This window comes from Sinohyriopsis cumingii, chromosome 2 (genome assembly GCF_028554795.1).
Source record: "Sinohyriopsis cumingii isolate HCF-2022 chromosome 2, ASM2855479v2, whole genome shotgun sequence".
Lineage (NCBI taxonomy): Eukaryota > Metazoa > Mollusca > Bivalvia > Unionida > Unionidae > Sinohyriopsis > Sinohyriopsis cumingii.
In genome coordinates, this window is record NC_142962.1 from 105,141,542 (window position 1) to 105,168,853 (window position 27,312).

General features: G+C 35.8%; 1 protein-coding gene across 1 annotated transcript; it reads left to right on the forward strand.

The window, feature by feature from the left end:
- The first annotated feature begins 75 nt into the window (after window positions 1-75).
- On the forward strand, window positions 76-26,847 carry LOC149805542 (RNA 2',3'-cyclic phosphatase ANGEL2-like). The gene is made up of 4 exons (XM_089950148.1): window positions 76-1,155; window positions 5,779-6,011; window positions 14,278-14,347; window positions 24,823-26,847. Exons 1-4 carry the CDS (start codon window positions 531-533, stop codon window positions 25,908-25,910), a joined length of 2,016 nt encoding a protein of 671 aa, XP_089806274.1. The 5' UTR covers window positions 76-530; the 3' UTR covers window positions 25,911-26,847.
- Window positions 26,848-27,312: the final 465 nt, after the last annotated feature.

A 27,312-nucleotide genomic window follows, 5' to 3' on the forward strand; every position in this document is an offset into this window, starting at 1 on the left:
CCGACTTTTTAGAGGTAGAAGATACAAGCATGATCAGTGAGTGTTTATAGAGTAACAGATCTGTGCAACGTAAATATCTTCCTCTTTTAGTGTGACTCTTTTACGCATTATTTTAAACAAATTGTAAAATTATAATAGAAATAAAGAATGTCTTGTCTCGTGTCCGTTATGGACAAACATTAGCTCGAAATGCAAGCCTTCTTAGCCAGAAATATTCCACGTGAAAGGCTGTTTATCTCGCAATTTTAGAACCGTGACAATGACCTAGAACAAACATATCGGGCGATGTGTTTACGTTGTAGGACTATCTTAACAGTAGATACATGTTTGTGTATACTAAACAAAACGTTTAATATCGACATAGTTTACTTTTGATTATTACATTGGATTTGAAGATGTACAAGTGATTATTTTGTATCAACTTTAAATTACCTTGTTACAAAATCCGACGTGTCGCACATTATAAGTTTGAACTTACTTTTAAACAACAGTTTATTCTTAAAAGCTGTTTTGAATACAGGTTTCCCAGAATGGAGAAACCATTAGTTAATGCTTTTCATTTCTACAATTGTTTGTGTAGACCGGCAGAACACTTCCGGAAACTTAAACGGAAAGCTGCAAGAGTTACCGTGAAGTGTGTGAACATTAATCCTAGGGACATTAAAGAATTCAGAAGAAAACCCGTCATGCAGAGGGCTGGTTTATTTGAGCAAGGATTGGAGCAATTTCCTTTTATGTCCCAATTTTCTTGTGCAGTTGAGCGGCAGTTGAAGCTGGGCACACCGTTTCTTTATGTTGGAAGTTTGTGCAGGAGAAGAATTGTCCCTAACTTTCAAAGAAGGCACACATCGTATGCACATTTCGCCGAGTATGTCCCCATCGCAGCTCCACAGACCCCCTTTTATTTGCCATACAATGCCTATCACAGAAGCTGTGGAACCCTTGCACAGTCATCTAGTTTCAGTAGTGATGAAAAAGGGAATCCAGGGGAGCAGCGTCCTTTTTGCTCGGATTTTTCAAGTCCTACATCCGTGGAACAAGGCAAATCTGAAATGAATCAAAAAAGAAAATCAGTTGAAAACACCAGTTCGGACGGTGAGAGGGATGGACGACACAGGAAACATGGATATCAGAAACACTCTTCAAGGAAACGAGGTTTGCATTTTATTAGTATACTTGATATTAAGACACATTTTTATACACTTTTGTCATATGGTGAGGCATAATAGACTTTGATCATGTCTGCCTGGGTTTAACTTACTATAAACACCGAAATACACATGTATTTACATGTTCTTTTGTATTTACAGATATCGGTGTAAACATATTAATTATGATTTATTTTTGTTTGCATTTTAATTTAGAGCAAAATAAAATAGAATTCGAGAGATTTTGATACGAATTGGTGACTATCTCCTATCGGTCGTACTTTATTGGACAGGTATCATAATGGCTGATTGTTCCGTTCCGGAACGGAGGTGGTATGATAAAGACTGATCATTCGGAACTGGGGTAATATTCAGAACGGACGTTGTAAGTCGGTATAATTCATTATTATTCAATAGTTAAAGTAAATATCTTATATAACGTCGGCAAATAGTTTTGATTATTTTCATGATCATTCTGTGTATGTATTATTTCGATTATCTGTGTATCATATCGGTTGAAATCAAGTGTGTCTGAGTGGCGCTCAAACAAAAACACTCAAATATGAAAACATATGCATCCACAGTGAGAGTGTTAAAATAACTGGCACACATTTAGCCTGTTTCTGTTGCCTTCGTGTTTTTGGTTTTGAATTAGAACTTTTTCCTGTGATATGCGGATTCGTATCTAACATAGCAAAAAACGATAACAGAGATGATTTGCCAACACATTGCCTTTCATATGGAAAATCTTTAAAATGAATTGTGAAAAGAAGATTCCAGCTTACCCCGTCAGCCTTTTGTAAAGAAATTTGATAAGTAATGTTAGAAGTAACACTATCATGACTTGTTATGACACTGTCAAAGTTACTCACAGAAGTTAAGATGGTGAGTATAAAGTGCGAAAAGGACCTTTCCTTTTCATGAAAAGGACCTGCCATCAGCGAAAAGGACAGAGGATGCATTTACTAACAATATTTAACAATACTTCTATTTCGCAAATGAAAATGTTTTGTGTAGCAACTTATTTTACATTGCATTTGATGTATATATTTTAATATAAGGTGTTTAAAATTGGCCCATTTCACTATAGGAGTCCTTTTTGCCAAAGAAAAAGACCTGCCATCTGTGAAAAGAACACAGTACATTTTTACTCACAGTATAAATCAAATTTTTTATTTCACAAATGAAATTATCTTGTGTATTAACTCATTTTGCATGTCATTTAATATATCTTTCTTAATGTAAGTATTAAAGATGGGTCCTTCTCACTAAGTGAGTTCTTTTCATGAAAATGACCAATGCTTTTACTAACAGTTTGAATCAGTATTTCTATTGACAAATGAAATTAATTTGTGTATTAACTCATTTTATATAACATTTAATATTTCTTTCTAAGATAAAATGTTAAAAATGTGTCCTTTTCGCGAAAAGACTTACTATCTGTGAAAAGAACCCAGTACGCCTTTACTAACAGTTTCAGTCAATATTTCTATTTCATGAATGAAGTTAATTTGTGTATTTACTGAATCAGTATTGTATACAGATTTTTTTCTTTTGATCCAATATTGCAGTAACCGCAAAAATTGTCTCTCATGAAACAGACATGAACTCTGGGTTCTGTTTGCAGATTTTGCTGCGAATATTCTAAATTATTTAGATAATACTAAAAAAGATGATTCATTAGTCAAATCAAATAATCAGGGAAGGGAGTTGGGGTTGGTGGATATACATTCACTGCAAAGTAAATGGGCTCTAATGCAAAATGTAATGCTGTCCTGGTCATTTTTCAGATTTATTGTAATCTGTATTTAAAAATAGTCTTATTGCTCGTCCTTAAAAGTTGCAAAGAAATTACATTTATTTTTTAAGTACCTCATAAATCGAGTGTTTGGATAATAACTTATTGTTAAATTAATGATATATCAACACAAAAGGTCTAAAGTAAAATGACCTAAATTTGATTAACGAAAAAATTGCATACTGAATTTAAGTTCAACTTCATCACTGGGAATTTTTTATAAAAAAACTTTGGAAATGAAGAAAAGGTAAACAGTTCGTAAATATAATGGTGAGTATTTATCATATGTTTATTTCTTTAAAACTTTTAAGAGTACAATGGTGATCGTTGTTAGTGTAACAACTATGTAGTAATTTATTAGTATGTGTGTGTTATCGTGGCTTTGTTATACTGTTTAATACATTTGTGCATTTGTTTTGATCTTCCCTACCAGTCAGTATTTTGTCATCTCATGTTTTGTTTTATTTCTTATCTGGTTAAGTAAAATGCTTTATATTTTAAGAAAAAAATCTGATATCATTTCAGGCAATGAGTAGTCAGTCACTGCATTTTGGTTGTTAACAAGCTGCCATTTGTAAATTTGTATAATAATTATTGCAGGAAATTAACGATATGTAAGTAAATTTCACTTTGTTTTCTTTCAACCCTTATTTTTATACCTTGGCATAATTTGGGTCATGAGCCACCACGTTATGTCTGAAATAATTTGACATTAAAGTGTGTTATAATGAGGGAGAGCTACCTGTTTATATACTATGCATGTATGTACACAAAGTCTGTATTTATACTGCATCAGTTTGACTGCTTCGGTGGCCTATTAGTTAGAGCATCTGCCTCAGATGCGGGAGGTTGTGGGTTCGAACCCTAGCCAAGTCATACCAAAGACTTATAAAAATGGTACTAGTAGCTGCCTCACTGTACGCTCAGCATGAAGAGGTTAGTGTTGGGACTGGTTGGCCTGGTGTCAGGATAATGTGTCTGGGTGGAACATGCTACATGTCTGCAGCATGATTCCCCAGTGCTAGACATCACTATAAGATAGCTACATTACTGTCATGCTGATTCTAGGTGCTGGCATAATTTGTTTACTTGCTTGAGAATGTATCTTAACTAAACGTTGTTCAAATACTGTAGTACAACTGTATGTAATAGTCACAGAGCTGCTTTTGAATATATAACTACTGTAAAAAAATGTAAAAATGGCCCCGTTATTAATTGATGATATACAGATGAGTATGTGCAATTGTAGGATGGGTGGTGGATAGCTAAAGACCGTCGATTCGATTATTTTTGAACTAGCTATTGCCCATCCTAGGATGGGAGTAGTCAATTTTCAAGATAGAAATTTTGGTTTGAAAGTAAAAATACAAAAACAATTGTGATGAGTGAGTTTAAAAGAAGGTTTTTAGAACATAAAATGCAACAAAAGCAGTAAAAAAATAAAACTTGGGATTCCACCATTAATTTTAGATTTGCGACCTCACAGACAAATATGGGTGTTTATCTGTAAAGATTCAAGAAAATTAATTTCTTGGAATATCCTAGATGTGATTATGTTGAGTATAGTGGAAATGCTTAGGTGCCTAAATTGTGGAGCAGTTGTAATGATTTGTCTTGCTTGGATACTTGGCTTAATTTCCTGCATGTGTAAAGGCTTTTGCTTATACTTAATAAACATTGTTTTTCACTGTTCCTATATACACTGTTCCTATATACCCGGTACACTGCTCCTTTTTGAGCTTGAAAACTTGAGTACTTGGAACTGTCTTTCCATCTATCCCAGTCATGCCATTTTAAAGATCTAACTCACTTACATTGATCACATCACAACCAAATTTTAACCAATAAGAAATTTTAAATGCCATGTAAAATGAGTTAATATACACATTAATTTCATTCATGAAATAGAAATATTAATTGAAACTGTAAAAACACACTGGGTCCTTTAAACAGTCAGTAAGTCTTTTTCATGAAAATGGACTCCTTACTAACACTTTATATTAAAATGAAATTTTAAATGTCATTATGCAAAAAGGACAGATTTTTAACACTATGTTAATATATATATTGAATAATGTTTGAAATTTGTTACTGCATAAAATAATTTCATTTGTGAAATAGAAATATTGACTGAAACTGTTAGCAGAATCATCCTGTCCTTTTCGCTGATGGTAACTCCTTTCTCACTAATAGAGCTGATCTTTTTCATGAAAAGTAGTCCTTTTCGCACTTTATACCCACAGAAGACAGTGCATTGAATATTAGTGGTAATTTGAAAATTGTCGCTTTATACTAGCTATGACCTTTTGCAAACCCCTGTTGTGCTGATTCAGTTAATGATGATTTGCTCACTGACAAAATGAACCAAAATTAATCAATAACAGGGAACTGTTGTCCCTCTTGGCAAATGTACATCTTTATTATTGTTGTTGTTTTGGGTTTAATGCCATTTTTTAGTGCATGATAGGTTATGCATGGCAGCCAGCATGCCTGGTGAAGGAAGAACCACTGACATATGGTATGCTACTGGCGATCTTTCTCACATACCCACATAGGCCAAGCCCGAAGCTTGAATCCACATTGACAAAGGTTCAGTGGCAGTTATCAGTAAAGGTGAGCACTTTGGGTTCTCCTGCATTATTTGGGCACTATGAACTATTATTTCAGTTGTCCCTTTAAAATGGTGTATCCTCCAGATTTGGAGGGAGGGGGACATGGTGTCCCCTGCCCTTGGGATCCTATGTGCAGCACTGTGATGACTATCATTTATAGTTAGTTGTTAATAATAGTATGCACTGCATTACATGATTTATTATATATCAATAATTCCAGCTGAGCTTCAATCCTGGGAGCTTACCCAAAAAGGAGAAGAATACAAGGTCCGCACATCTGTTGAGAAACGTCTGAAGAAGGGGTTTGTCTTCACAGTCATGAGTTATAATGTGTTGGCGCAGCATCTACTGGAAGACAACATGAACTTATATACCCACTGCTCTCAGTCCAGTCTAGAGTGGAAACACCGGAAACACCGTCTCAAAGAGGAGTTTCAAAAACATGACCTGGATGTAAGTATCCACCTTATGCTAACTACGCAAGCAACCACAGGAAGCAAATGCAGACTTATTTCTTAAGAATGATCCATTTCTTTTAAATTTGGCAACACGCATCAAGAATGTGACTGTCAAGGACATGTTCCTTTTTATTAAAGGTGACTTTAAAGGAAGGTTTGATTGTACTGTCTACAATTCTACTGTTTATATCCAGTATATGCACTAATCGTGTCCACCTCCCCAAATTCTATACTAATGTTAACCTACATTGTTTCTCACTATATTTGTCCACTCAGAATATCTTTCTATCATTCGATTATGTCTGTTGGGTATCCTATCCTTTCTCTTAACTCCTCATCTTGTATATCACTGATTCTTATTTCCAACTACATTTTATCTCTGCTGTCCCTTTTCCTTTCTCTGTCCTCTTTCTGCTTTGTACCCTTCTGCTTTTTACCACACTATATATTGTATCTATCTATATATACATATCATAATCCCCACATCCAGAATATGATTGGCTAACCATTACTAGATGAATGACAGATCCCTTCCTCCAGGTCATACCATAACTAAATGGGCTGAAACAGCAGGAATATGACCCAGTTATCCAGATATGTCATGATTTTGACCCGTTGACCCAGATTTTCAAAGCCTTCCTGAAATCCCAAAACTTGAATAGACTATTGATATTTTCTCACACCCAACTTAAATTAGTTTCTATGATGCTGACCTAATTACCCAGATTTATCATTGCTTCCCTGACATATATCTCTGAAATTTTCCATATTCATACACCCAGCATAGGTAGAAACCTGATATTGGTACTGCAATATATTTTACTTTTTCCCACACTAAAATCCCTTTGGTCATGCATACTAAGAATCCCTTTGGGCATATGTGCCCTGCTTCCATTTTGAATTTGCTCCACAAAATTATTTTTACTTAAGCTACAATACAGACATATATTCTCTAGTATTACATATGTATCAGAAATTATTAAATGTAAGATTAATTTTTTTTTCTAACCAAAATATAAGCCTTCTTCTTTGGAAGTACTATATACATGCATCCTGGAGTAACTAGTTAACCCTACAGCATTTTGCTGATGCCTTATATAATTTCCATTTGTTCAACAATTTATAATCTCAATTGCCAATCAACATGAAAATAATGATGAGGTGGACATGACAAATAAATTTACATCAATACAGCAAAATCATGTTAATTGTGTTTAGAAAGTATCCATTTTTCTTTCTTCACTGTTTAGTTGAGTACCACCATCTTACACACACATGACTGTAGATTGGGCCATAGAGAATGATCACGAGCCCTGTGGTAAGAAACACATGGGCCTCTCCTAGTTCTTGTTCAAACAAACTTTTTCCAATATAAAATAAAAGTCTTGTTCAGTCTGGGCCCTGGTGATATATCCCCAGTTGCCCCTCCCCCGCCCCCCACAACTTGTCAGCCCTGGCTGCAGATTTCTGTGTGCACTAAAAAGCAAGCAAGGTAGACCTTACTTGATAGAGACAATATTATGAATATTTCTAAAATCATTACAATTAGAAATAACAAGGACCCTTATAAACAATTATGTCTCGTGTGGTCACATGAATGCTTCATGTGTCACATCTGCACCCATACACCACACCTTTATTTTTGATAAACATCTGAATTCTCAGATTATCACTGTATAACAATCTACTCATCCTATTTGACTACCCTACCATGAACTTGGCAAAAATGAACACCCTTTCCCAGAATGTGTATACATTTTTTTCTAATACCTAATTTCCTTTTATACAGTTTTCAAATACTGCTTCACCCTTTTCCTTCTAACCTGGGTCAGAAATTATTTTAAATTTTGCTAATTCAACTAGTGACAAACACTGCATGTTCAAAGGCCTAACTGTCAATTATTTTATGAGAGTGAAAATCGAACATTGCAAACCTAAACCAATCTTGTAATGAAAAAATACAACTGAAAAACCAAATGTCCTAATGAACTGGCCTAATTTTAACAAGTTTGACAAAAATTGGCTCTTGGCTTGCATTAAGATGGTCTCAAAAATATAAGAACGAAGGCTTAGAAAGCCAAATAGACATGTGTGTGGTCTCTTTAGTTTTATATTTGTGTCTGTTTCTCATCCCATGCATGTAATTAGGTGGTGTGTCATTCTTTTACTAATTATGTGGTTTGCCTTTGTGTTTTCTTTTTTCCTTGAGAGTTTTATTTATATGAAACTCTCTAATTAGGTAAGGGGATAAATCCTTCTCCTGCACCCAGATATATTCTTGTTTTTCTACCCATTTGACACGGTACCACTTGATGCCTCTACTAGGTATACAACATAAAATCTTGTCAACAGTTTGCCAGACTGTTTGACTATCTGACCTGCTTTGAGGTTCAGTATGCTGGTTGCCCACAACTTGTGGATGTGTAACAGAGTCTGTCTTAATATTATTAGGAGGGATCAGCTCTGGGTTAAATTCCCTTTCTCTGTTTATCCACTGGCCTGGTGGATTGGTGGGTCAGAAGAAATATATTCCTTAAGCCTGTTGACATGAATTAAAGAGCTTGCAATCCCACAGTTTAACCCTATGATTATCCAACACCTGGGTGAGATAGTATGGACCAACCCATTTATGGCACAGCTTGGCTTCCATACCTACTGGAACTTTAGAACAGTGTAAACAAACTCTCTGCCCCAAATGAAAATTAGGTGATTTGGACTTTTTATCATGTTGCTGCTCATATTTAGCTTGAGCCTGCTGAATGTTTTTCCTAGCCATTTCTCTATACAACTCATGACCTTCGAGGATTTTAGCTAAATGTGATTGAGCTGATTTGTCCATTGATGAAGAGGGTATTAATACTGTATCAATGGGTGTGTGACATTCCCGCCCAAACAGCAAAAAATAAGGTGATAACTGTGTTGACTGAGTTGAAGTAGTGGCCTTATAAGTAAGCATCACAATTTGCAACAGGCTTGGCCAGATTGACTAGGTTTTTTTAGCAAATAAAGCTCTGAGGGTAGTTGCTATGCTGTCATTCATGACTGCTCACAAGCTGCATTCCACTTTGGGTGGTAGCTTGTTGTTTGAATTTTTGAAATCTGGAAAATGTTGCACAACTCCTTGATTGGGCTGTATCCAAAAGTTTGACCCTGGTCAGTAAGAATGGACTCTAGTGCCTCATACCAAAATATAAACTCATTTAAAGAATTCTGGCTGTTCCTCCTGCCTTTTTTAAGGAATGCCTCTGGCCATTTGCTGAATGCATCCATAATTAATATGACAAATCTTTCCCCATTATCACCTTTTGGTAGGGGACCCAAGATGTCCATATGAATGCAGCTAAATACATCTTCTATTGGCAGCAGCTTTAAGGGTGCATCTCTGTGATTGTGTATCTAGTTTTACTCTCTGACAGGTCTCACATGATTTAACATAATACTGAAGATCCCTATACTTGTTTGTCCAAAAATGTTTTAACCATATGGCATGGTGTGTTCTCTCGATACCCTGGTGACCTGCAGTGAGAGCATCATGATATGGTAACAAGATTTCATTGCAGAGGGATTGAGGTACTGCTAATTTGTTTCACTATTCTATTACTCTTGTGTCCCTTTCCCCTTGGGTAATATACAAGGAAATGGATACCATTGTCAATTATGTACTCATTTGCCTCAACTACAATTAGGTGAGCCTTTTTCTTACATTCTGGCGGGACCTTAGTTTCTAAGTATTTGATCATCCCTTTTAACTCGAGATCAGAGAGTTTCATAACACTTCCGGAATATTATCTATATTCATATAGTCCTCTGTGGCCTGAATCATTTTCAGAGATAGATGTGACGGAAGCGATGATAAATATTAAAATAGGAAGACAGGTATTTCAGACTCTACTACATACATGTGTGTAGGATGTGTCTTGCATTTCAGAGCGGTCATACAGACAGGTGATACTACCTATATTAATAGGCCATTTAAGGGTGGTACAAACATTTCTAGTAATTGAAAACCTCAGTTACTCAGTTATATTAGACATAGATTTCTTGCAAAGCCAAAAAGCAAAAATAGACTATGCAAATAACTGCATCGAGGTACAGGTTGGTATGTCAGTGGTGAGAATGTTACAGTTAGAAACCTTATATTGATACTGCTATATACAGTGTACATGTATTTTACTTTTTCCAACACTAAAAATCTCTTTGGTCATACTACAAAGAATCACTTTGGTCATAAAGCCATCAAATAGCTGCTGTTGACATCAGTTGCACCAACAAACAAAGTCATACATGTTGACAGGCATGTGTTTTGATAGCTGATTGATCATTAACCATTTCCCAGACAAGTTAGTAACTATCACTGCCTGATTCCTGCAAGTTATCCTTTGATGATAAAAACATACAAATTTGTATTTTGCAACAATACTATATAAATAGCAATTTGTCTTAATAACGGAATCAGTGATCTGAAGATTATAACAGCCACGTGTACATTATTTTCTTCAGTTTGAAACTTGAAGTAAGCCAGTCATGGGGTATAAAACCTTTAAAAATGAAATTATGCAGGTCAGAAACATATGGGACAGTGTTCTTTTTTGGAATATTTGAGAAGCACTGTGAGGTCAGAGTTCTTTTATGACTTCACTCTATTTTGTGAAAATATGAAGAAAAAACAAAGCAAGTACAATTTAACCAATCCCTTACATTACTGCAAGTACATGGACTAATAATAATTACTTAAATTTGCAGTTCTTTCAATGGACTGTTGTAACGAAGCTATAAAGTGAGTGGTTACATTAACAAAACCCACTTTGTAAAAATAGATGTACTCACATGTTGGCTGTGTTCATTTGGAAAGAAGGCTTAGTTCTTTCGTATATCAACTTCAATGCATCAGTGTTTTGTCTGTGAATAGTTATGATAATGTTTTTGGAAACCAAGAAATTAGGATGAACAGTATGGTTTGAAGACATGTGCATTTGCTTTCATGTACATGGTACAGGGGTTTCAAACAAGTTTAGAAATCTTGGGAAGTGCCATTTTATAGTAAACTTTCGAAAAATAAAAAAATTATTGATTTAAAGGGTAGTTGATTAAGCATTTTTACTAACATGCAAGTACAATGCTATAATCTAGTTATTGTTAATTTTAAAGTTTTATGGCCATAGTACACTGCATATATTTTTTATACACATACCAAATGTTTTTATTCTATACATGCAACTCACTCAGATTTTTTTATGGGGAGTGTTCTCCCGTATTTGATCTTTTCAGACTAGTACAGGAGTCACCCCTGCCCTAACTGTAATGTTGCCAAAGCTTAATTGCATCATTTTGTGTTATTGTATATGTTGCTATACTTGTATGTTTTGTTAATTAATTCCATTTTTATGTTTTGTTTTTTGATCGCCGATATTGTTTTTTATTTTATTTTATTCCTCCTTTTTTCTTTTTTTTCTTTTTTCTTTTAGTAATTCATCAATTTAAAGAAAAGATTTCTGCATCGCCTCCTCATATTCTAGTCTTCTACATCTTTTGTTTCCCTTTTCCTGAGCTTTTATTTTTTCTTCTCTTATTCCCTTTCCTTCTGTTTTGTTTTCTGTTTCTTTTCTTTGTATTTGTGGTATTCTTGTCACTTGAGTGTTTCCATCTAGCTGTTTTATTTCATCATTGATTTTGTTCCTCATTGTTGTTATTGGTGTTGGCATGGGTTTCTCGATCATCTGTAATACTGTTCTTGTTAACTATTCTCTTTTTATTTGTGGTGGTGTTGTTTTTGTTGATGTTGTTTGTAGTGGCGTATTATTTAACCTCTGCTCCATTCCCTCTATGGTTATTTTACTCTTGTTTTTTGGTGTTGACATTGCTGCTGCTATTGTTGGTCATGGTGTTCTATTTCACATTCTCTGTACTTTTGTTGCTGTTGTGATCTCTTTCGTTACTTGTACCATTATTATTCTTCCTTCTTCTTGCATGTGTGTCAGTTTTGTTGCTGCAGTTATTACTTCTTTGCCATTAGATTTTGTCCTTGTTTCCTTCTCAGGAGTGATATTCTGTTGTTCTTTCAGATTTTTTGCTTGTGTTTGTGTTGGTCCCTTTATCTTTGGTTGGGCTGTCTTGTCTTTCCAGAGACTTGTTGCTGTTTTCCTTCTTTGTTGGTCGGACAATTGTGTGGTGTGTGGTTCTGCATCTGTCATATTTCCGATGATATATAATTTAGACAATTTTTTACTTGAATAAAAGTATTGCTTAAAAGCAATGTTAAATGTAAATATATGTATGCATACTCGGGGATTGCTCTGGGCTTCGCTAGTGTGGCAAATTGCGATTTTTGTTTTTAGGTGACCGTCCTTTTGTCTGTCAAAAAATTGTATATACAGTCTTGGGTTTGGAGATGAGATATTCAAAGGCGCCATGACAGGAAGCCACAAACTTGGATATAAAATTGCTCTGGAATCTATTGTTACATAAAAATCCTTTGTTCATATTGACAAACCACCCAAACACGGCATTGTTATATCATAATCTGCTTATGCTTATTTCTGGCCTTAGTACTATGTGCTGTAATAAAACCCAAATAGTCATGCTGCCCGACCAGGTGCAATTGACCACCTCTGAAGGCAGAAACAGGAACTACTACAGTCTACCAGACAATGTCACTTTTTATTTTTTTTTCTCCATTTTTGAAAAATGTACCAGAAAAAATAGTTTTGCTGAAACTTAAAAGAAATCTGATTATGTTTGAAGCATCATCATTCTGTATATGTGTGTATGTGTGTGTATGTATATATATATATATATATATATATATATATATATATATATATATATATATATATATATATATATATATATATACTAAGCAAATGAAAACAAAATTCTTTCTCTGTCAATGTTTTACAGTTATTTGATGTAGCCATAGCAGTAACAAATGGTTATTTGTTTGATCCTTCAAAGGGGGCCTTTAGCAGCGCCTTAAATAACACATGAACCTTCATCAAAGCAAAGCCTAAGACCTTTGATCAAAGAAAGTTAACAACAAACTTAAAGAAAAGAATGTTTTATTTTTCATAGTGATTGAAACATATTTTATTGTGCCGTGAAAGTGTCCTGTTTGCAAAAAAAAAAATCATGCTTATGATCACCACCAATCGCGGTTTAAAACCTTAAAGTTCCAATATTTTGAAACAATAGATAATATGGGTGTTGAGTTAAATGATGGTGGGACATCTCGCAATAATGTGAAACTTTTTAATTTGTTTACATGGTTTCATTTCCCTATGAATAGCCTCATCCCCTTTGTATCCTTGACATCAGGATAGTTGTCTCTGGCTGAACGAAATCTATGCCAATTTAAGTACATCTACATGTAGCACATAAACTACTATACTGCTATGTGCTACTAAGACAATAATAGCAGATGAATTATTTCCGTAAATGACTTTGCTGACAGTGGGATATAGATCAAATGAGACTTCCGTTTTTTATATATACGTTTTAATTGTGTTTTATATAATTTATCTAGATCCCAGGAGCACTAATATTATAATTAACTCATTCATTTTCTTATGTTACGTATATCCAATTTAATAAATATGTATTTTAATTTAATTCTTTGTCAGTTTTAAATTTTTATTTTTCTTACATGCTGTTGTAATGTAAATTTATTCACTAGAGATGATACTTTTTCAGAATTTTTTTTTACCTTGACTGTTTATAAACAACAGGTGTTGATCTAAATTCTGACCTGGATTCAGAATTAGTAAACAAAGTTCTATTTTATTTTAAAATGATTGGTTGTTGTCAAGGTCATGATGGGACTACATGGGTTAAGAAGTAAACACTTTTTTATTTTTTTATTCTGGGAATAAAATCATTATGCATAGTATAATGTTCATGTAAGCTGGTCCTCTGAATCATATATGCATAGTATAATGTTCATGTAAGCTGGTCCTCTGAATCTTATGCACAGTATAATGTTCATGTAAGTTGGTCCTCTGAATCATTAGCATAGTATATTGTAAGTTGGTCCTCTGAATCATATGCATAGTATATTGTAAGTTGGTCCTCTGAATCATATGCATAGTATATTGTAAGTTGGTCCTCTGAATCTTATGCATATTATTATGTACATGTACAGTAAGCTCAGCCTCTGAAAGTGCAAAATGCCCCATAAACTTGTAATATTTTCTAGGAAAGTTGGGGAAACACTATATATTAATTAAATACTCTATTCATTTGTTGTTTTTTTTTCTCTTAATTTCTAGATTATATGTCTTCAAGAAGTTCAGGATGATCATTATCAGGAGTTTTTCCTGCCTGAATTGAGCAAACTAGGTAAGTTTGTGTCTCAGTGTATGATCACTATTGCCAAAATTGAGCAAACTAGGTGAGTTTGTGTCTCTGTGTTTGGTGTATGAATTGAGCAAACTAGGTGGGCTTGTGTCTCTGTGTTTGGTGTATGAATTGAGCAAACTAGGTGAGTTTGTGTCTCTGTGTTTGGTGTATAAATTGAGCAAACTAGGTGAGTTTGTGTCTCTGTGTTCGGTGTATGAATTGAGCAAACTAGGTGAGTTTGTATCTGGTGTATGAATTGAGCAAACTAGGTGAGTTTGTATCTCTATTAGTGGATGAATTGAGCAAACTAGGTGAGTTTGTGTCTGTTTTTGTTGTATGAATTGAGCAAACTATGAGCTTGTGTCTCTGTTTTTGGTGCATAATTTGAGCAAACTATGTGAGTTTGTGTCTCAGTGTTTGGTGTATGAATTGAGCAAACTAGGTGAGTTTGTGTCTCTGTGTTTGGTGTATGAATTGAGCAGACTAGGTGAGTTTGTGTCTCTGTTTTGGTGTATGAATTAAGCAAACTAGGTGATTTTGTATCTCTGGTGTAGGGACCCCAAGTGGCCGAGTGGTCTTAAGCGCTCGCCATTACGGATCACTGCCATATCACCTCTGTCTGTGTGAGTTCGAGTCTCAGCCTCAGCTAACGTTGGTACGTGAGAAAGCCTGCCAGTAGCTTCTCATGGGTTGGTGGTTTTCCAGGGTTCTTCCTCCATCAATTATACTGGCTGCCATGTATAGCCTATCTTGTGCTGAAAAATGGCATTAAACCCTACAACAACAACATCTCTGGTGTATGAATTGAGCAAACTAGGTGAGTTTGTGTCTTTGTGTTTGGTGTATGAATTGAGCAAACTAGGTGAGTTTGTGTCTCTGTTTTTGGTGTATGATTTGAGCAAACTAGGTGAGTTTGTGTCTCTGTGTTTGGTGTATGAATTGAGCAAACTAGGTGAGTTTGTGTCTCTGTGTTTGGTGTATAAATTGAGCAGACTAGGTGAGTTGTGTCTCTGTGTTCGGTGTATGAATTGAGCAAACTAGGTGAGTTTGTATCTCTGGTGTATGAATTGAGCAAACTAGGTGAGTTTGTGTCTCTATTAGTGCATGAATTGAGCAAACTAGGTGAGTTTGTGTCTCAGTTTTTGGTGTATGAATTGAGCAAACTAGGTGAGTTTGTGTCTCTGTGTTTGGTGTATGAATTGAGCAAACTAGGCGAGTTTGTGTCTGTGGTGTATGAATTGAGCAAACTAGGTGAGTTTGTATCTCTGGTGTATGAATTGAGCAAACTCGGTGAGTTTGTATCTCTATTGGTGTATGAATTGAGCAGACTAGGTGAGTTTGTGTCTCTGTTTTTGGTGTATGATTTGAGCAAACTAGGTGAGTTTGTGTCTGTTTTTGGTGTATGAATTGAGCAAACTCGGTGAGTTTGTGTCTCTGTTTTTTGTTGTATGAATTGAGCAAGCTAGGTGAGTTTGTGTCTCTCTGTTTGGTGTATGAATTGATCAAACTATGAGTTTGTGTCTCTGTTTTTGGTGCATAATTTGAGCAAACTAGGTGAGGTTGTCTCTGTTTGGTTTATGAATTGAGCAAACTAGGTGAGTTTGTGTCTCTGTTTTTGGTGTATGAATTGAGCAAACTAGGTGAGTTTGTGTATCTGTTTGGTGTATGAATTGAGTGAACTAGGTGAGTTTCTGTCTTTGTGTTTGGTGTATGAATTGAGCAAACTAGGTGAGTTTGTGTCTCTCTTTGGTGTATGAAATGAGCAAACTATGAGTTTGTGTCTCTGTATTTGGTGCATGATTAGAACAAGGTATATGAGTTTGTGTCTCTGTGTTTGGTGTATGAATTGAGCAAACTAGGTGAGTTTGTGTCTCAGTGTTTGGTGTATGAATTAAGCAAACTAGGTGATTTTGTATCTCTGGTTTAGGGGCCCCAAGTGGTCGAGTGGTCTTAAGCACTCGCTGTTACGGATCACTGCCATATCACCTCTGTCTATGTGAGTTCGAGTCTCAGCCTCGGCTAACGTTGGTACGTGAGAAAGCCTGCCAGTAGCTTCTCATGGGTTGGTGGTTCTTCCCAGGGTTTTCCAGGGTTCTTCCTCCATCAATTATACTGGCTGCCATGTATAGCCTATCTTGTGCTGAAAAATGGCGTTAAACCCTACAACAACAACATCTCTGGTGTATGAATTGAGCAAACTAGGTGAGTTTGTGTCTCTGTTTGGTGTATGAATTGAGCAAACTAGGTGAGTTTGTATCTCTGTGTTTGGTGTATGATTTGAGCAAACTAGGTGAGTTTGTGTCTGTTTTTGGTGTATGATTTGAGCAAACTAGGTGAGTTTGTGTCTCTGTTTTTGTTGTACGAATTGAGCAAACTAGGTGAGTTTGTGTCTCTGTTTTTGGTGTATGATGTTGTTGTTGTTGTTATAGGGTTTAACGCCATTTTTCAGCACAAGATAGGCTATACATAGAGGCCAGTATTAATGGTGGAGGAAGAACCCGGGAAAACCCCGGAACGAACCACCGACCCACGAGAAGCTACCGGCAAGCTTTCTAACGTATCCACATTGGCCGAGCCCGAGACTCGAACCTACGCAGATAGAGGTGAGATGGCAGTGATCCGTGACGGAGAGCGCTTTAGACCACTCGGCCATTCGGGGCCCCTTTGGTGTATGAATTGAACAAACTAGGTGAGTTTGTGCCTCTGTATTTGGTGTATGATTTGAGCAAACTCGGTGAGTTTGTTTCTCTGTTTTTGGTGTATGAATTGAGCAAACTAGGTGAGTTTGTGTCTCTGTTTTTGGTGTATGATTTGAGCAAACTAGGTGAGTTTTTGTCTCTGTGTTTGGTGCCTGAATTGAGCAAATTAGGTGAGTTTGTGTCTCTGTTTTTGGTGTATGAATTGAGCAAACTAGGTGAGTTTGTATCTGGTGTATGAATTGAGCAAACTAGGTGAGTTTGTATCTCTATTAGTGTATGAATTGAGCAAACTAGGTGAGTTTGTGTCTGTTTTTGTTGTATGAATTGAGCAAACTATGAGCTTGTGTCTCTGTTTTTGGTGCATAATTTGAGCAAACTATGTGAGTTTGTGTCTCAGTGTTTGGTGTATGAATTGAGCAAACTAGGTGAGTTTGTGTCTCTGTGTTTGGTGTATGAATTGAGCAGACTAGGTGAGTTTGTGTCTCTGTTTTGGTGTATGAATTAAGCAAACTAGGTGATTTTGTATCTCTGGTGTAGGGACCCCAAGTGGCCGAGTGGTCTTAAGCGCTCGCCATTACGGATCACTGCCATATCACCTCTGTCTGTGTGAGTTCGAGTCTCAGCCTCAGCTAACGTTGGTACGTGAGAAAGCCTGCCAGTAGCTTCTCATGGGTTGGTGGTTCTTCCCGGGGTTTTCCAGGGTTCTTCCTCCATCAATTATACTGGCTGCCATGTATAGCCTATCTTGTGCTGAAAAATGGCATTAAACCCTACAACAACAACATCTCTGGTGTATGAATTGAGCAAACTAGGTGAGTTTGTGTCTTTGTGTTTGGTGTATGAATTGAGCAAACTAGGTGAGTTTGTGTCTCTGTTTTTGGTGTATGATTTGAGCAAACTAGGTGAGTTTGTGTCTCTGTTTGGTGTATGAATTGAGCAAACTAGGTGAGTTTGTGTCTCTGTGTTTGGTGTATAAATTGAGCAGACTAGGTGAGTTGTGTCTCTGTGTTCGGTGTATGAATTGAGCAAACTAGGTGAGTTTGTATCTCTGGTGTATGAATTGAGCAAACTAGGTGAGTTTGTATCTCTATTAGTGCATGAATTGAGCAAACTAGGTGAGTTTGTGTCTCAGTTTTTGGTGTATGAATTGAGCAAACTAGGTGAGTTTGTGTCTCTGTGTTTCGTGTATGAATTGAGCAAACTAGGCGAGTTTGTGTCTGTGGTGTATGAATTGAGCAAACTAGGTGAGTTTGTATCTCTGGTGTATGAATTGAGCAAACTCGGTGAGTTTGTATCTCTATTGGTGTATGAATTGAGCAGACTAGGTGAGTTTGTGTCTCTGTTTTTGGTGTATGATTTGAGCAAACTAGGTGAGTTTGTGTCTGTTTTTGGTGTATGAATTGAGCAAACTCGGTGAGTTTGTGTCTCTGTTTTTTGTTGTATGAATTGAGCAAGCTAGGTGAGTTTGTGTCTCTCTGTTTGGTGTATGAATTGATCAAACTATGAGTTTGTGTCTCTGTTTTTGGTGCATAATTTGAGCAAACTAGGTGAGGTTGTCTCTGTTTGGTTTATGAATTGAGCAAACTAGGTGAGTTTGTGTCTCTGTTTTTGGTGTATGAATTGAGCAAACTAGGTGAGTTTGTGTATCTGTTTGGTGTATGAATTGAGTGAACTAGGTGAGTTTCTGTCTTTGTGTTTGGTGTATGAATTGAGCAAACTAGGTGAGTTTGTGTCTCTCTTTGGTGTATGAATTGAGCAAACTATGAGTTTGTGTCTCTGTATTTGGTGCATGATTAGAACAAGGTATATGAGTTTGTGTCTCTGTGTTTGGTGTATGAATTGAGCAAACTAGGTGAGTTTGTGTCTCAGTGTTTGGTGTATGAATTAAGCAAACTAGGTGATTTTGTATCTCTGGTTTAGGGGCCCCAAGTGGTCGAGTGGTCTTAAGCACTCGCTGTTACGGATCACTGCCATATCACCTCTGTCTATGTGAGTTCGAGTCTCAGCCTCGGCTAACGTTGGTACGTGAGAAAGCCTGCCAGTAGCTTCTCATGGGTTGGTGGTTCTTCCCAGGGTTTTCCAGGGTTCTTCCTCCATCAATTATACTGGCTGCCATGTATAGCCTATCTTGTGCTGAAAAATGGCGTTAAACCCTACAACAACAACATCTCTGGTGTATGAATTGAGCAAACTAGGTGAGTTTGTGTCTCTGTTTGGTGTATGAATTGAGCAAACTAGGTGAGTTTGTATCTCTGTGTTTGGTGTATGATTTGAGCAAACTAGGTGAGTTTGTGTCTGTTTTTGGTGTATGATTTGAGCAAACTAGGTGAGTTTGTGTCTCTGTTTTTGTTGTACGAATTGAGCAAACTAGGTGAGTTTGTGTCTCTGTTTTTGGTGTATGATGTTGTTGTTGTTGTTATAGGGTTTAACGCCATTTTTCAGCACAAGATAGGCTATACATAGAGGCCAGTATTAATGGTGGAGGAAGAACCCGGGAAAACCCCGGAACGAACCACCGACCCACGAGAAGCTACCGGCAAGCTTTCTAACATATCCACATTGGCCGAGCCCGAGACTCGAACCTACGCAGATAGAGGTGAGATGGCAGTGATCCGTGACGGAGAGCGCTTTAGACCACTCGGCCATTCGGGGCCCCTTTGGTGTATGAATTGAACAAACTAGGTGAGTTTGTGCCTCTGTATTTGGTGTATGATTTGAGCAAACTCGGTGAGTTTGTTTCTCTGTTTTTGGTGTATGAATTGAGCAAACTAGGTGAGTTTGTGTCTCTGTTTTTGGTGTATGATTTGAGCAAACTAGGTGAGTTTTTGTCTCTGTGTTTGGTGCCTGAATTGAGCAAATTAGGTGAGTTTGTGTCTCTGTTTTTGGTGTATGAATTGAGCAAACTAGGTGAGTTTGTGTCTCTCTGTTTGCTGTATGAATTTAATAAAATATGAGTTTGTGTGTCTGTTTTTGGTGCATAATTTGAGCAAACTATGTGAGTTTGTGTTTGTTTGGTGTGTGAATTGAGCAAACTAGGTGAGTTTGTGTCTCTGTTTGGTGTATGAATTGAGCAAACTATGTGAGTTTGTGTCTCTGTTTTTGGTGTATGATCACTATTGCTAGTTACCAAACATTGGGGAAGGCTTGCAGCTGGAGTAAGGAAGCAGTCTGTTGATTTTGGTGTACAGTCAAGGTCACTAACTACAGAAGACAGATTGTTTTACATTCATTGATTTAGTTTAAACCTCATGTTGATCTTTTCATTTAGAACTGACCGGTATTCTTCAGCAGAATTCTGATATGGCATTTTGACGTTACTTTGGCCCAAAATCTTGACCATCATGAATGTACCATGTGTTTTATTGAATATACCTTAAACTGAACTGTGTCCAGTTCTTTCCCATTCTACTCTTCCAGTGTGTTAGCTGTGGCTTTCACCATCACCTTTCCCATACCTATGTCTGCATCATCTCTCACTGCACAGGGCTTGAGAATATCTTCAACAATTGTGTCAGTTCCATCTTTAATACTTAGGCACTCAAGAAAATGCACTCTTGGTTCACCATTTTTAATACAGTTTACATTGATGCTGAATAACTGTTACAGGAGTTTTATCAATGAGTCAAGCAAATTCAGACATTGAAATGTCTTTCTGAGCATTTTTAGCTATAAGAGAATATTGCTGTAAGCATGTCCACTGAGAACATGAGATATTGTGACAACTCATGAACTAATAATGTGATTGTTACGAGTCTATGCTCTTAAAATAAGTGACAAAAAAGAGTGAAAGACAACAAGCTTTGTTAAATTTAACAAATGTAATTTATTTTCCTGGAATACAAAGTGAAAATGAGAAAAAGAACTTATGGTATTTCAAATTAAATCCCAAAAGAATCCAAGAATTACAGGCACAAGTCCTAATAATTAAAGTCCTACATAAAATTCAGTAAAAGTCTGTAGACATCCAAAAACTGAAGGTGATGAGGTGTCTGTTATACGATAGCTTATAAAATGTTGATGTGCCAACATTCTTTCATTGAATCACAGTAATATAATTCCAGGTTTTAATTAATTATAAATTCCAATGAATGTCTTTATCCAAGAATTTTATCAGAGCACTTCTATTTCCTGAGAAAATAATCACTTGAATTCAATAATTTGAAGAAAAATATTCCAGCCCAAAATTGCTGGTCACATATAATATACAACTTGAAAGTGCTGGATGTTAAAGCACAAATGACCAAGTCCTCACATTTACAAGATTATATAGTAATCTACTTGATCTCAGGTCACAATTAGCATTCCCCCCCCCCCCAAAAAAAAATATTACCTACTGGAAAATAACCTTCTAGAATGATTCTGATGTTTGCAAAATCAAAACCAATACCTGGAGTACACACAGGAAATTCCAAAACTTTGACCCAAATAAACACATTTACTTCTGTTATTAATGATCCTGATATTAAGCTCATACACCGAGAGAATAATTTAACTATTGAGTTGTTTACACAAAATGAAATACAAAAATCAAATCAGGTCAAGCAGAAATGAACTGTTTTTGGACAAGGTCAAGTCCAGCATTCAATGTTACATTACAACAGCACATAATGAATGAATTTATTAAAAAAAACTAACAAACAGTTAAATTAAATATACATATCAATGATGAACTAATACATGCTAAGATGAGATGATCTAAAACATAAATCCTGTATTCATTTACCAGTTACATTCAGAATGTGATGTACAACTGTACAAAGGGATATTTTGAAAAGGTCTGAAGATTAGTGTGCTAACACCCTCAGTTAAGCGATTTATGATATCAGCTCCTTTTCTCTTAGGTTCATAAAAGTAAATCCATGTTTCATATCATTTAGATGTTTCTGGTTTCTGTGGCAAGTAGCTATGTGGCTGTTTTCAACCTGTGTCTGTTTTTGATCAGCTGTCAACAGATGCAGGACCCATTTTGCACACACCTTTCTGAGATCCATATTATTCTTCGATATATTAAAAAGAGCTGATGAAGTAATGCCATTGTTAATAGAAATATTTGCTTCCATCTATTGTCCTCTTCACAGATGCCACTTTCTGCTCACCAGTTGCAGACATCATTCTTCCAGAACATGGGTCATCTTACATGGATTGATGACCATCTTTAAAACAATCATGCTTGTAGGATATGACAAAGGATTGCTTACACAAACTTCTACCAAGTCTGATTTGATGTCAGTCAGAGATTGCCCATGAGCACCTGATTTTACAGTATGCTCTTTGCACAGTAGCAGAATTGTTCTTTGTTATTTTTATGTCAATGTCGTTTACCTATGTTACATCACATGTATATATCTCTACAGGTGTTCTTTGTGCTGCATATGCAGCTGCAGATTATGGTTTGGAAACATTTTGTCTTTCAAGCTGCATTCAATTTTGTGAGAGGTTCAAAAAAGAAAAGTTATAACAGAATTTCAGAGCTTTTCAAGTACCCCTTATTTTGTAAGGCCATTATGAATTAAAGTATGCCAGATATTTTGACCAAATCAATTAAGATGGTTCATAATTAAGAAAATTGCATAAACCAATCTTGTAATGAAAAAATCTGATATACTGTATATCTTTTTTTCGTTATAAATAATTGAACTACTGCTAAATATATGTTTTGACAGATCAGTGTAAATAAATGACAGTTCAGTGTAAAAAATGAAAAATAAGAATAACACAGTTACATGCTTTTCTCTTTCCAGGTAAACTTATTAGGCTTGTTTGTCAAATTGCCATGTTTATTGTTTATTTGGTCTATAAATAATAAATAAACTACACATTGGTTTAGATTCTATCAATTTTATGAAGCCAATAACTTCATTTTGCAGTGTTGTATATTGGATAGTCAAAACAATTTTGAACAGGTTAAAGCAAAAAGATTTTTTACTATAGTCTAGTTAGATTTAATTAGACTTAAGCTTCATATGAAAAGACTACTGAGCAGAGTGATTACACTCAGTGATAAGTGCTGGATAATTATTTGTCATGGCCATCCGATACAGAAAATACAATGAATTGAGAGGTTTTAAATTCGTTTATTTGACTTGTGCTGATCCACTTTAATTGACCCGTTTGTGGCTTTTGCCTACAAAGGGATGTTTTCCATTGATCCTGTAAAAAAAATGTCCATCCATGGGATGAACGTCCTTTGAAGATTGGGGATACATGGAGCATGTGTGATGCAGAGCTGTATGTACCTTTATGGTGAAGCTATAACCATTTCTAAGTTATTACCCCAGGGCCAACCCCCAAGAGGTAGAGGGAGACATGTGCGACTGGGCCAGTGCTGATTGCATAAATTACTTGGTCTTTCCATTCTAAGGAAGTGTATCATATAAATATTTTTGTTGGGGTACCTATATTTATTTTTTAATTTTGCCATTGATGAAGAGAATCTTGTCTTGAAATCCTGGAATTTTTTTCTTCAGGTTGTAGAGTATCGGTCCCTTTAAGGGACTCTTATTTCTTGTTATTGCTTTTTTTAGGTGAATAATTGATTTCAAAACAGTAGTATGTAGCACATTAGCAGAACATTAGCTATATGATACCAATAGAAGTTGAGTTCTACAAAATGTAAATGTTAAATCTTCAACTAAATAGCTTTAAGAAGGTAAATATAAATGCAAATATATAAATGTACTAGAAGCTTAAAGTGTAATACTACAGCTGATACAAATTGTCATTTTATCATACCGATTGTTTTGGCTTGCAGATAACAACCATATAAAATCAAAAAATGTATGCAATAGTGATTTTCATTAATTTGTCCATGTAATATAAAAACTGTCAAAATGTTTATCAAATATTATGTAAGTATTAAATGAAATTGCCTTTCTTTTTGATGATGAAAACTTGTTTCATATCCAGATATTATGTTCCAAAAGTAAATTTACTGACCATGACCTTGTCTGAAAACTAGGGGTGCTGTTGAAGAGTGTGCTGAGCAGAATTTAATTGTGACCAAAAATGTATGGCAAAGGCAGTATGCACAGTAATTTTTCATCTCTTGTTTTGTAATAATCGACAAAAATCACTGTTATTAAGTCAGCATTTAATCATGATGGCATCTTATTCTCTGTCATTAAGTTACTATATAATCATGATGGCATCTTCCGGCCGAGTCATAGCAAAGACTTACAAAAATGGTACTTACATTCGCCTCGCTTGGCGCTCAGCATTAAGAGGTTAGTGTTAGGACTGGTCGGCCTGGTGTCAGGATAATGTGACTGGGTGGGACATCATGCTACATGTCTGCAGCATGATGCCCCAGTGCTAGACATCACTATAAACTGTCACACTGCAGACATCGTAGCGATATGACTGAACATTTTTTAAAGCTAGGTTAAAATCTAAATCACACACACATGATGGCATCTTATACGCTGTTACTAAGTTACAGTTTAATCATGGTAACATCTTATACACTGTTATTAAGTTACAGTGTAATCATGATAGCATCTTGTTCACTGCTACTAAGTTACCATTTATCATGATAACAGCTTGTACACCGTTATTAAGTTACAGTGTAATCACAATAGCATCTTGTACACTGTTACTAAGTTACCATTTAATCATGGTAACATCTTGTACACTGTTATTAAGTTACAGTTTAATCATGAGAGCATCTTGTACACTGTTACTAAGTTACAGTTTAATCATGAGAGCATCTTGTACACTGCTGCCAATTTAGAATTTAATTATGATAGCATCTTATACTTGTCATTTTGTCTTCGACAGGATATGATGGCATATACAAAAGACGAACAGGGGATAAAAAAGATGGATGTGCCACGTTCTATAAAACCCACAAGTTTGTTGTTCAGGATTCTGTCCCAGTTGAATATTACCGTCCTGATGGTGGATTCATTCTAGATCGTGACAACGTAGCTTTGATTGTAAAATTGTGTCCCAAGACTGATGATCACATTACAAATGATTGTCTTTGTGTTGCAAATACGCATCTCCTGTTTAATCCACGCCAAGGTGGGATTAAGCTAGCTCAACTTGCTATTCTGCTTGCAGAGATGGATAAGCACATGTACAACAGAAATTTTGGGAAGCTCAGCAGCTTCTACAGTCCAGCCATAATCTGTGGTGACTTTAACTCTGAACCATTCAGTGATCTCTATAATTTTGTTGTACACGGAAAGCTGAAATACGACGGACTTCTGGCTAGATTAATCTCAGGCCAAAAAGAAGGTAATAGAGGAAATAACAGAACTTTGACAAAAGACTTGATTCCAAAGGAAGTTGGAATTTCTGATCATTGTCAGTATTTACATGTTATTCGTGAAAGAATCATGGGGCAACATTCTAAATCTAGTCCAATGGCATCATTAGAGCAGAAAATCTCGGATTCTGAGAGATGTCAGAAACAGGAGCTGGTAACATATCGTACATACGGTGATGGTAGGCATCAGACATGTCAGTCTGCTCCAGTAAGTAAACAGCATGAAAATTCTCCTTCATCATTCATGTTTGAGAGCAGTAGCAGCAGAATAATGCATAACTTCCCAAAGGATTATAAAGTCCCACAAAACTCGGGTTATCTGTCACATGGTCTAAACTTGAAGTCAGTGTACACTCACGAAGTACAGAGATATGGTAGGTCGAGTCCTGAGGTGACAACTCATCATCGTCTGGCAGATTGTACGGTAGATTACATATTTTATGGTGGACTTAAAAGGGACACAGACAGGAAACTCACCCTGCTGGAACGGTACAGTCTTCCAACAAGTGGCGATCTTGATTCCTGCGGAAGCCTTCCTAACAAAACAATGCCTTCTGATCATTTGCCACTTATAGCCAAGTTCTTGCTGTCATGAAGCACCATCATATATGCATGCACAATAGTGAGCATTAGTTCGCTCTAGGTGTGATATCTTTTTGTGTATAAACTAACCGAGGGAAAGGTGTTTGGTGTAATTTGATTGTCTGGTCAACTTAAATCTCAGGAACATTGGGGTTTTTTTTTGGTGAACTGTTGAATGCACACAAAAGTTAGGGAAAGGAAATAAATTTGTGTTTATACATTGAATAAATTTTTGATATTGTTTTGAAAGCTTTATATGGCTAGCCAATTAAAAGACATTAAATTAAATTGGTTTGTACCTGTTTACATGATTTGGAAAGAGAGTGTGGTTTTGTTTTGGGGATTGCCAAATTTACAGAGATCTAAATAAGTAGTGTATTTGCATATTTTTTGTAGATAGATAAACAAAATATGCATAAAGAAATTTTCCACAGCATACAAACTTATCAAAACAATTTAGTTTTAATTATTCACTCCGAAGTGTCTGCGTTGTTTAACATTATGATGATTAAGATCCAGTTTCATAGTGCAAGTTTTATGACCAAAATCCCTTGGCAATGATGAGTTTGTATTCAAAAGTGCCCAGCTAAGATGACATCACCATAATGCAGCCAGCAGCAGACATATGAGTGCAAAATCAGTCAAAAGGATCCAAATAATGGAGTTTACAGATAGAAATCTCATCATATTTGTTGATTTTCAAATTCAACACATTGGTATTCTTTCCAGTAAATATCTTTCTTTAATCCAAATGAAGAGATGAACAGTCCAATTATCCCAACCTCATTGTGTTCTTTAGATGTTGGTTTTGAACCCTTGTTTCACGAACAATGTGGTTTGGCACCGTGATTATTCTGAATTATTTTAATAGAACATTAATACAAGTTGTAAGAGATTAATTCCATAACATGCCTCTTATTTTTTAAATAAAAATATGAAATATTTAAAAATCAGTTAACCTTTCATACATTATATGTAATTATTACTCATATTTGTGAGACCACCCTCCAGAAAGCCCACCCCTCATACAAGGCTACTTTCCTGCTTCTAAAAGGGTGGCTTTTCAAGAAGAGTATCGCTGTTTTGCAGTTGTAAATCAGAAAGGTTGAAATACATCCTTAATACATGTGTGTAGTATAATATACAGCTGTAAATTTCATTATGGTAGTTACATCTGATGTAACATGCAATAGCATGACAAGCTTGGGCATAATGGCTCTTTCCCAAGACATTAATTTGTGATATTCCTTTTTTTCTTCTAATTTCTTCATGTCGGTTTCAAATTTATGAATTTATATATGACATTTTGATGTAAATATCAAACCGATTAGGAAGTGCAGGACATTAAAAACAACTTTGGTTCTGCAATTTAGGAATTATTACCCAATCTGACTTTTAACTTGGTGCAGTTTTTC

Coding starts and splice junctions, on each gene's coding strand:
- LOC149805542 (XM_089950148.1), top strand. CDS start 531: ATGGAGAAACCATTAGTTAATGCTTTTCATTTCTACAATTGTTTGTGT. Junction 1,156..5,778: donor ACACTCTTCAAGGAAACGAG/GTTTGCATTTTA, acceptor CAATAATTCCAG/CTGAGCTTCAATCCTGGGAG. Junction 6,012..14,277: donor TTCAAAAACATGACCTGGAT/GTAAGTATCCAC, acceptor CTTAATTTCTAG/ATTATATGTCTTCAAGAAGT.